At 36.3% G+C, this 12,244-nt stretch overlaps 1 protein-coding gene across 3 annotated transcripts in view; it reads left to right on the top strand.

Moving 5' to 3' along the window:
• ARHGAP5 (Rho GTPase activating protein 5) overlaps positions 1–12,244 on the top strand; it is a 73,716-nt gene that overhangs the window by 13,043 nt on the left and 48,429 nt on the right. For all 3 annotated transcript variants that reach the window (XM_029237903.1, XM_029237902.1, XM_029237904.1), the window contains exon 2: positions 6–3,893. In XM_029237903.1, the coding sequence (XP_029093736.1) occupies positions 174–3,893 (3,720 nt within the window). In that variant the 5' untranslated portion in view covers positions 6–173. The remainder of the gene's footprint in view (positions 1–5; positions 3,894–12,244) is intronic.

Raw genomic sequence — 12,244 nt, forward strand, 5'->3', positions numbered from 1 at the left:
TCTAGGAAGATGATCCATATGATCTTGAAGACCTTTCTGCACAGAAATGAGGGAAATACAAAGAACCAAATATTGTTCTGAAATTCGGGATCTGTATTTTGAGATGATTTTATTTTCAGAATGAGAAGTATATCTGGTTATCTTTATGAATGTAGAGACATGACAAGAGAGTTATGATGGCAAAAAACAAAGAGCCTCGCCCCCCATCCTATACCATCAGTGTAGTTGGACTCTCTGGGACTGAAAAAGACAAAGGCAACTGTGGAGTTGGAAAGTCTTGTTTGTGCAATAGATATGTACGCTCAAAAGCAGATGAATATTATCCAGAGCATACTTCTGTGCTTAGCACCATTGACTTTGGAGGACGAGTAGTAAACAATGATCATTTTTTGTACTGGGGTGACATAACACAAAGTGGTGAAGATGGAGTAGAATGCAAAATTCATGTCATTGAACAAACTGAGTTCATTGATGACCAGACTTTCTTGCCTCATCGGAGTACGAATTTGCAACCATATATAAAACGTGCAGCTGCCTCTAAATTGCAGTCAGCAGAAAAACTGATGTACATTTGCACTGATCAACTAGGCTTGGAGCAAGACTTTGAACAGAAGCAAATGCCTGAAGGGAAGCTCAATGTAGATGGATTTTTATTGTGCATTGACGTAAGTCAGGGATGCAATAGGAAGTTTGATGATCAACTTAAATTTGTAAATAACCTTTTTGTCCAACTATCAAAATCAAAAAAACCTGTAATAATAGCAGCAACTAAATGTGATGAATGTGTGGATCATTATCTTAGAGAAGTTCAGGCATTTGCTTCAAACAAAAAGAACCTTCTTGTAGTGGAAACATCTGCACGATTTAATGTCAACATTGAGACATGTTTCACTGCACTGGTACAAATGCTGGATAAAACTCGTGGCAAGCCTAAAATTATTCCCTATCTGGATGCTTATAAAACGCAGAGACAACTTGTTGTCACAGCAACAGATAAGTTTGAAAAACTTGTGCAGACTGTGAGAGATTATCATGCAACTTGGAAAACTGTTAGTAACAAATTGAAAAATCATCCTGATTATGAGGAATACATCAACTTAGAGGGAACAAGAAAGGCCAGAAATACATTCTCAAAACATATAGAACAACTTAAACAGGAACATATAAGAAAAAGAAGAGAAGAATATATAAATACTTTACCAAGAGCTTTTAACACTCTTTTGCCAAACCTAGAAGAGATTGAACATTTGAATTGGTCAGAAGCTTTGAAGTTAATGGAAAAGAGAGCAGATTTTCAGTTATGTTTTGTGGTGCTAGAAAAAACACCTTGGGATGAAACTGACCATATAGACAAAATTAACGATAGACGGATCCCATTTGACCTCCTGAGCACTTTAGAAGCTGAAAAAGTCTATCAGAACCATGTACAACATCTAATATCAGAGAAGAGGAGAGTAGAAATGAAGGAAAAATTCAAGAAGACTTTGGAAAAAATTCAGTTTATTTCACCTGGGCAGCCATGGGAGGAAGTTATGTGCTTTGTTATGGAGGATGAAGCCTTCAAATATATCACTGAGGCTGATAGCAAAGAGGTGTATGGTAGGCATCAGCGAGAAATAGTTGAAAAAGCCAAAGAAGAGTTTCAGGAAATGCTTTTTGAACATTCTGAACTTTTTTATGATTTAGATCTTAATGCAACACCTAGTTCAGATAAAATGAGTGAAATTCATACAGTTTTGAGTGAAGAACCTAGATACAAAGCTTTACAGAAACTTGCACCTGATAGGGAGTCTCTTCTACTTAAGCATATAGGATTTGTTTATCATCCCACTAAAGAAACATGTCTTAGTGGCCAAAACTGTACAGACATTAAAGTAGAGCAGTTACTTGCCAGCAGTCTTTTGCAGTTGGATCATGGCCGCTTACGGTTGTATCATGATAGTACCAATATAGATAAAGTTAACCTTTTCATTTTAGGGAAGGATGGCCTTTCCCAGGAACTAGCAAATGAGATAAGGACACAATCCACTGATGATGAGTATGCCTTAGATGGAAAAATTTATGAACTTGATCTTCGGCCTGTTGATGCCAAGTCGCCTTACTTTTTGAGTCAGTTATGGACTGCTGCCTTTAAACCACATGGGTGCTTCTGTGTATTTAATTCCATTGAGTCACTGAATTTTATTGGGGAACTTATCGGAAAAATAAGAACGGAAGCTTCTCAGATCAGAAAAGATAAGTATATGGCTAACCTTCCATTTACATTAATTCTGGCTAATCAGAGAGATTCTATTAGTAAGAATCTACCAATTCTCAGGCACCAAGGGCAACAGTTGGCAAACAAGTTACAATGTCCTTTTGTAGATGTACCTGCTGGTACATATCCTCGTAAATTTAATGAAACCCAAATAAAGCAAGCTCTAAGAGGAGTATTAGAATCAGTTAAACATAACTTAGATGTGGTGAGCCCAGTTCCCACCAATAAGGATGTATCAGAAGCTGACTTGAGAATTGTCATGTGTGCCATGTGTGGTGATCCATTTAGTGTGGACCTTATTCTTTCACCCTTCCTTGATTCTCATTCTTGCAGTGCTGCTCAAGCTGGACAGAATAATTCCCTAATGCTTGATAAAATCATTGGTGAAAAAAGGAGGCGAATACAGATCACAATATTATCATACCATTCCTCAATTGGAGTAAGGAAAGATGAACTGGTTCATGGGTATATATTAGTTTATTCTGCCAAACGAAAAGCATCAATGGGAATGCTTCGAGCATTTCTGTCAGAAGTTCAGGACACCATTCCTGTACAGCTGGTGGCAGTTACTGACAGCCAAGCAGACTTTTTTGAAAATGAAGCCATCAAAGAGTTAATGACTGAAGGAGAACACATTGCAACTGAGATCACTGCTAAATTTACAGCACTGTATTCTTTATCTCAGTATCATCGGCAAACTGAGGTGTTTACACTGTTTTTCAGTGATGTTCTAGAGAAAAAAAATATGATAGAAAATTCCTATTTATCTGAAAATACAAGGGAATCAACCCATCAAAGTGAAGATGTTTTCCTGCCATCTCCCAGAGACTGTTTTCCCTATAACAACTACCCTGATTCAGATGATGATACAGAAGCACCACCTCCTTATAGTCCAATTGGGGATGATGTACAGTTGCTTCCAACGCCTAGTGACCGTTCCAGATATAGATTAGATTTGGAAGGAAATGAATATCCTATTCACAGCACACCAAACTGTCATGACCATGAACGCAACCATAAAGTGCCTCCACCTATTAAACCTAAACCAGTTGTACCTAAGACAAATGTGAAAAAGTTGGATCCAAACCTTTTAAAAACAATTGAAGCTGGTATTGGTAAAAATCCAAGAAAACAGACCTCCCGGGTGCCTTTGGCACATCCTGAAGATATGGATCCTTCAGATAACTATTCAGAACCCATTGACACAATTTTCAAACAGAAGGGCTATTCTGATGAGATATATGTTGTCCCAGATGATAGTCAGAATCGCATTATTAAAATTCGAAACTCATTTGTGAATAACACCCAAGGAGATGAGGAAAATGGATTTTCTGATAGAATCTCAAAAAGTCATGGGGAACGGAGACCTTCAAAATACAAATACAAATCTAAAACCCTATTTAGTAAAGCCAAGTCATACTACAGAAGAACGCATTCAGATGCAAGTGATGATGAAGCTTTCACCACTTCTAAAACAAAAAGAAAAGGAAGGCATCGTGGAAGTGAAGAAGATCCACTTCTTTCTCCTGTTGAAACTTGGAAAGGTGGTATTGATAATCCTGCAATCACTTCAGACCAGGAGTTAGATGATAAGAAAATGAAGAAGAAAACCCACAAAGTAAAAGAAGATAAAAAGGTAAGTTTAATTTATGGTTTATAATGTTTCTAAAGATGTTTGCTTTTGACTTTTAAAAAATTATTTTTTAAGAGAATGGATTTGACATCCATGAGAACTTAGGCTGCCTGTGTCATTCAGTAAATATAATTGACAGCTCTTTTAAATTTTCTGAGTATTTTGTGAGGGCAGATTATTTTTTGTTACTTATTACATTTTATTTACTTGAGCTTTATCTTATTTGGGGTGGAAGTTTGATTTCATATTCTTCAGCATAAAAGTTCTAGCTGAATATGTGTGTTCTCTCTGCAGAAACTCAGATGTAAAGTGATTTTGTTCATTTTTTCTGTTTGTCTGTAAGCATCCCATTTGTCTGTTTTTCCCTTTTGATCTACCATTTTGCAATATTAATTTGATACATTGACATAGCTTGTTTTATTGTGCTTTGCTTTTTGCGCTTCTCAGATACTGCATTTTTTACAAATTGAAGGTTTCTAGCAACCCTGCAACAAGCAAGTCTTCATCAGCACCATTTTTCCAATAGCCTTTGCTTACTTCTTACTTGCTTCCATGTTACATTTTGGTAATTCTTGCAATATTCCAAACTTTTAGATTATTATATTTGTTACGGTGATCGGTGATCTTTGATGTTGCTGTTGCAAAAAGATTACAGCTCACTGTCGGCTCAGATGATGGTTAACATTTTTTAGACTAGAAAACTATAGACAAAGATCTGGCAAGATTGATCAGATAAAAAGAGAAGGCATAAATCCTGAGAATGAAAAGGGGAATATAATTACAGATAGATCAGATTAATAAGATAGTAGAGAATACTATCAACAATTTTATGTCAACAAATTTGAAAGTTTAAACAAAGTTAAACTCCTTGACAAGAAAGCTTAGAATAATCCTGTAACTATTAAATAAATTATGAAGTAATAGTTACATCTTGCCACAAAAATACCAGGCCCAGGTAATTTTACAGGAGACTTTTTAGGGAACATATCATTCCAGTGTTCTACAAATCCAGGAAATAGAATAGGAGAATACATTCTTTAATTCATTATCTGAAGTTATCTATTCTTAATTCCAGAACCAGTCACGGGTAATATTAGAAAAGAAAATTACAGTCCCATTTTACTTATGAGTGCACATGCAAAAATTCTAAATAAAGTTCAGATCTACAGACCCTTAACTGCAATTTTGAAATCCAGTAACCTCTGAAAACCAAAAGTTTGTTTAGAACTTGGCAGCGTAATCTGATTTACCCTGTTCTTGGTGGGAAAACCTGACTTGAACTAATGTGTGAGGCTACGTATAAGCATTGTCTTATTTAGAGTGAATATCCATATAGTTCACTGAAAGTGTATTAATGTATTTGAATACAGGTACTGACCCACAGTTTGTTGGGGTTGTTACCTAATACATGTTTTTTGTACTGTACAGTAGGGATGATGACTAAAATTTTCTAAATTCTAAAATATCTTACCCTAAGGGTTTTACATAGGGATTGTGAATGTATAATACCAAAAAAAAAAAAAACTCCCAACAATATATATAAAAAGCACTTGATAAAATTTAATTCATGAGAAAGCTACTAAATTATGAACAGATGAGAACTTACTTGAGAAAAGGTATCTATAAATATGCAAACAAGTGAAATCTACAATAAGCATCATCCTAATTAGGGAAATGGATTCCCTTTTCAACCAGGAACAAGACAGAATGTACACACCATCACCACTTCCAGTTGGTATTATACAGAGATCCTAGTTAAAGCAGTAAGATAAGAAAAAAAATTAAAAGGATGAGTATTGGAAAGGAAGAAACAAAGTTGTCACTCTTGGCTGATGATATGATTGCCTCTGTAAAAGCCAAAAGGGATCTACAGATAAATTATTAGTATTAATAAAAGAGCAAAACAGCTCCATATAAGATCAGTAATCGTCCGTTGCATCTCTATACATCAGCAGTAAACAACTAGAAAAAATAATCAGAGAAGACACCATTTTTAAAAGCATGGCAGATTATCAAGTGCCTGGGAGTAATTGTAACATCATGTGCAAACCTCCGTGTGGAAAAGTATAAAATTTTGTTGTAAGACATTAAAGAAGATCTAAGTAAATGGGGTCACTATTGCCTTCCTATCCATGAATATGGCTTATCATAAAGAAGTTACTGCTGTTCAGACTTATCTCTAGATTCAGTGTTGTTTCATTCAAAGTGTTAAAGATTTTTCAAGAAATTCTGCACTGATTCTAATACAAATATGGAAGAGTAAATAGTAAAACCAAATATTGAATAGCCAGGACACTTCTGAAGAAGAAAGGCAGAGGTAGAGTGGTGACGATATATGTGCTTATTCTATCAGATAACGTAAAACTTTAGTATTTAACATAATGTGTTATTGGCTCAGAGACAGGCACATTTACCAGTAAAACAGAACAGAGTGCTCCCAAATACACAGACCTCTGACTTGGAGCTGTCCTTCCAAGCCATGTGAGGCTGTTGAACACTTGAAATGTGGCTAATCTGAATTGGGATATACTGGTCTACAGGGTGAATAAAGGCTTCCCTGAGACTTGTCATTTTGTCAGATCTGATAGATGAATTGGACTTAAGTAGGGGAGTGGTTTGGTGGATGGAAGAATATTTAATACTGAATGAATAGAATGTGCATATTCTTGAAGGAGGTCACTGTGGCTAGTCATTGATCTAAAGCCGTCGTTGGCAAACTTTCTGTAAAGAGCAAGATAATAAATATTTGAGACTTTGAAGGTAATACCTCCTGTATTATAATTGCTCAGATCTGCTGTAAAAAAAAGCAGGCATGGACAACATGTAAGTGAATGAGTATGGCTTCTTTTTATTTATTTATTTTTGGCTGCATTGGGTCTTTGTTGCTGCGTGCGGGCTTTTCTCTAGTTGTGAGCGAGGGCTTCTCTTGTTGCGGAGCACGGGCTCTAGGCACGCGGGCTCTAGAGCGCAGGCTCAGTGGTTGTGGCACAGAGGCTTAGTTGCTCCTCAGGATGTGGGATCTTCCCAGGCCAGGGCACGAACCCATGTCCCCTGCATCTGCAGGCGGATTCTTAGCCGCTGCGCCACCAGGGAAGCCCAGTATGGCTATTTTTAAAAACAGGCAGCAGGGTGGATTGGTCCCCTAGGCCATAATTTGCTGATACCTGATCTATGGGAGAGAATAATACAAGGAGAGATTTGAGGCTAGGGACTAGATGCAGACCTTTTTAGCACTGTTAGGAATTTTTGTTATTTAGCCTAAGAGTAAATTGAAATTAACAGAGTTAGTGGATCTGAAATCACTGGGTTTCTGTATGGAGTATGGGTTGAGTGATACAGAAGACCAGTAGGCATTTACAGTAGTCTAAGCGAATCATGATAAAAGCTTTGAATAGTTGGAGTGGGGAGGGAGAGTGGTTTCAATGGATAGAATGGGATGGATTTGAGAAATACTTAAAATATATAAGATTTGGTAATGTATTGCATATGTGGGGGAAGAGTAAAGATGATGAAAGAGATAGGAAAGGTATCTCCTTGGTTTCTAGCTTGTGCGGCTTAATCAGTGATGATGCTGTTCCTGACGTAGAGCATTGGAAATTTGCCAGGTTTGGAGTGGAGGGATGGAAATGAAAACTTTTAGAGTTCAAGTGGAGATATCAAATAGGCAGTTAGATATATAGGTCCTCAGAGAAGAGGTCTGAGTTGGAGATATGCATTTAGGAGACAATGAAGTAGAGATGGCAGTAGATGAAATGACCTAGGGAGTGAATGCAGAGGAGTGCCTAACACAGCCTAGACCAATGTTGAATGGCCAAGGAGCAGAGAGGATCCTTAAAGGTAGGGAGAGTAAAAATAGACCACTTACCCTTTCTTCGCTCATTCCCTCACCTGTAAATTAGGAATGATAATGTTTCGCTTGGAATTGTGGTAGAAATTGGAACTGTGTGTCTCAAGTGCCTGACATACAGCAGTGTTCAATAAATGCTATTGTAGTGTGCTTCGGGCCTGAAATATCCCAGTATACTCTGTCTGTATTTCAGAATAGTCCTTTGACCCATTTGCTGGATTAGTCTCTTGACTCATTTTTAAATTAAATACTCCTGTGATTTCTGATCCTGAATTTATGTACTTCTTCTTCTTCTTTTTTTTTTTTTTTTTCCCTCTCTAAGAGAAAAGTTCATTCCCTTTACCTTCATTCTTTGATTCCAACATGGGAGCTATAGTCTAGGAATATTTTCTCAGGTTCCTTGACATTGGAAAATTATAACTTTTGGGCATTAGTGGCATCTAAGGAAGGCTCAAAATCTGTTTCTCTTAATGTGGGCTTTAGTTGTCATTCCTGCCAAGCAGAGAAGGCTTTATGCTTAATTATCTTTTGTTCTATACCCCAAAATGAGTTTAGTGTTAGTTGTGGGAACAAAACCTCTAAGATATTTCTTGATTTGCAAGGATTTTCTTAAGTCATAACCCGTTATAGACATAAATATTTCTATGTAAAGGAAATCTTGCAAAACAATACCTACTTTATAAGTTATTTTGATTTTCTAGTCTATTGCAGTGAAAAAAGGGGTGCTGGTTGTGACCTACTGAATTGACTTTAACTTAACAGGTGCTTGAAAAATAGTGCTTAAGAGAATGAACTGAATGAGAAAATTTGAGTTGTATTGATAAAATTGCCAGTTTTTAACATCCATTCAGTGAGATATACTTGTGTTTAAACTAGTTTGTTTTTTCTTCAGTATCCATTTCAGTGCTGTCAGCTTGATTCAGATAGTAAATAGTAGAATACTTTGTGAATTTTGTGGTGCATTAGAATAAGCTGGTATTCTAATGATTTTTCTTTTTGAGCTTTTCTTTAAAATTGTTTTCCTGTCTTATTTCCAGGTCATGAATCTTTTCATCCTCTTATTTATATTAGCAACTACCAACTCCTATTTTACTCTCAAATGTTCCATCCAGTCCTTATTATTTTCTCTGTGTTTTATTGGTCCCTTCTTATTAAACCCCTCTATCAAATAGTATCTTAGAAGATTCTGCTGCTTTAGCCATTATACTAGGGTTTGGAGCCTGTTTAGGGAAGAATACCAAAATAGGTATGTTTTCTTCAAAAAACTGAAGAGATATCTATATGTATATATTGAGTCGAAGATGTTAATTTAGTATTAGTAGATAATGAACTGATACCAAGCTATTAATAGGGTAGATCCTTTAGAGTATAGTAAATCTTAAGTTTAGAATTATTTGACTTCTGACTTCTAGAACCTACAGTCTTTATTAAGTAAAATGCCTTTTGAAAACACTGTCAACCAAACAGTGGTGACCAGAATTTTCTCTTGATTTATAGATTGTTCATTCCAGATATAAAAGTAATGAAGTATATGAAAGTATGTCTGTGGTGAACTGCTGTTTGTCTGTATCAAAATGTATAAGTTGTAGGGTAAGTTTGCTTTTTATTTTTAGTGTATATCACTTAACCTCTTGACAGTCACTTAACTGACTGTCAGTGTTCACATCTGAGGTTCTTGGAAGAGTTATAATTAAGGCTAAATAAAAATTGGATGGGGCTTCCCTGGTGGCGCAGTGGTTGAGAGTCCGCCTGCTGATGCAGGGGACACGGGTTTGTGCCCGGTCTGGGAAAATACCACATGCCGCGGAGCGGCTGGGCCCGTGAGCCATGGCCGCTGAGCCTGCGCGTCCGGAGCCTGTGCTCCGCAACGGGAGAGGCCACAACAGGGAGAGGCCCGCGTACTGCAAAAAAAAAAAAAAAAAAAAAAAAAAAAATTGGATGATTAAAGAGCTTACTGTAGGAAGAGCAATACTTACAGATCAGATACAGATAGAGTAGTTTGCACTTTGTTTAATGAGCTAAGTCATTTAACGAAGTCTTGAACTGCTCGACAGTTTCAGGTTTTCTATTTTTCACCTATTTTTTGGGGAGTACCTTGGTTAGATTTCTGGGCAGTTGATAATAGGGTGCCCATTATATATGTTATTACTTTGCAGACACTTCCTTAGGGGAGAGAGTGAGGGTCACTTTTATAAAGGAAGTATGATCAGAAGAATGAGAAAACTGCTTTCCCAGATTCCTCAGCCAGCATCTTTTCCAGCCTCATTGCCATGAGTTGGGTCTTATATCCATTCCTGACCAGTAAAGTCTGGCCAGAGGTGGAGAATTATGCTATTGAATGTAGGCCTGAGCCTTTAGAACTCTTGGCGAGGTTGGCTTCCCCCAAATTAGGGTAATTTCTAAGGGATGAAAACTGCAGTGTCTAATGCAGGCTAGATTTATATGTTGTTTATAGTTGATCTCTATGGCCTAGCATAGTATGTTGTACTATGATCAGTTGAAGTCAGTAGGAGTATATAGGTTTGTTTTTGTAGTGGTAATGAAAGAACCATTTATGGGTTTTTAAAAATAATTACATTTATTTTGACTCAAGGAAACTGTTGTTTTATTCAACAAGCATCTTACTGAATGCCTTCTATGCCTGAACACTGTCCAAAGCTAAGGATACAGGGATGACTTGGTCATGGGCTCTGCTCTCAGGCATTCAGTTTAGTACATTTGATTTTGGTGAAAATTAAACATATTTTTTATTTTCATCAAGGTTAGTAAAACTTCTGGTTCTTTCATATCTCTCATTTCATTTGGAAAGCATTTACTTAGGAGTCTTAGTAACGATTTTTATTGCTTTCATATTGGCTAAATATGTTCTACATCTGACTGATTAGTTCTGAGGTGTTTCTGAAATTTCTCATAAAGTTAAAATTGGTTTCTTTAGTAGCATTTCTGGTGCTGGCGACATCAATTTATGGTATGATGTAAGTGTGGATATATAATGTGAATATTTCTGCCTACATTTCACTATTTGCTGTTTCTTTGAATTTGTTCTGTGCTGTTGGGTTGACCATGATCTGTTACTCTTCAAATTCAGAATGAAATGTAGCGAGATGGTTAGTTTTTAAAGTATATTTTGACTGATGTGTTCTAATAAGACTCAGCTTAAATGATTGTGTCAGTGGTATGCTTGTTTTCACTAATTTAAAAGCAAATGTAAATGTCTTCAGTGTGGCTTTCTATTCAAACTTTGTGTTTTTACTTAGTTTTCATAACAGCATGTTGAATGTTTAGCAAAAACTGGCATAGCACAAATTATTGAAATTACTCTTCTGCAGCACATTCATTATATTAATTGTTAGACTATATTTAGTTAATATATCAAGGAGGTACTTTACCTCTATAACATAGAATACTGTGTTCTTACTATAATTTTATATCAATGGGCAATTGTTACTATTCCAAGACTTATAAGTGAGTTTATAGGGTTGTCAATTTTATGTGCTCCAAAAATTTATATACTACAAATCATCCCACTCAAACCTAGAAGAGTTATTTCCACAGTAGGTATAGTTTTATGATTTTCAGCTCTGTAATGTTTTCTTGTCATCTCAGCTGATGCGTTGAAAGAGTCCTCAATAGGGCTTAATCTATGACTGTGTTAAGAGAAACCTCAGCGGAAGGAGGACTGCTTTTTAAAAGTAGTAATATCTGATGTTCACAGTTCTTACAACAGAATATAAGGGTGTGACAAAAGTGATCTTGAGTTAGTATCTAACTTTGTCCATATAAAGGTACACCTTGCATATGTTTGTGTATGTGTGTGTAGTTGTTTTGAGCTTTTTGGAAATTGTTCTTAGCCTTTGAAAATCTGAGGAAAGGTTTGGATATTTTAACTGGAAAAATGCACGTTCACAAAATTTTAGTGGCATTTTAAGGGTGTCATGTATACTTTCTAAAGTATATATGGACTCTAGAACCTCTGTGATGTAAGAGAAGAGAAGAACACACTTGAATTTGTCTCATTCTTTACTGATGCTCTGATTTGCAATCTTCAGAGTGACAGAAAGAACCTAACAGATGACATGGGAAGCAAAGGGAGAAATAATGGTTTTAAGAATGAAATGCTGGGTATAATATAAAACTTATTTTGATTTGAATACACTTGAAAAAATATTTTTAGGGAAGTTGGGAAGAAATCACTCATCATTAACTTGAATAGCTGGATGTTTTGCTAGGACCCTCTCCAGGTGACTCCATGTCTAATTTTTTGTTAGTAAAGTTGTTAATGGCATTAATAAAATGCCTGCCAGGTAGATAATATATGTTGAAATGCTTTATAGGAAGGTGTCATCTTAGAGATGAATCAGTGCAAGAACCAGTTTGTCTGATACATGTATACAAGAACCCAGACCACATTTATTTGCCCTCAGTTATTTTCTCTTCCCTCTTTACACCTAGTGTTAGGTTAAAGGGTCTGAAAGAGCATTCACAACATCCAGCACCTAACAGCTTT

This window comes from Monodon monoceros, unplaced genomic scaffold (genome assembly GCF_005190385.1).
Source record: "Monodon monoceros isolate NGI ecotype Baffin Bay Population unplaced genomic scaffold, NGI_Narwhal_1 Super_Scaffold_21, whole genome shotgun sequence".
Lineage (NCBI taxonomy): Eukaryota > Metazoa > Chordata > Mammalia > Artiodactyla > Monodontidae > Monodon > Monodon monoceros.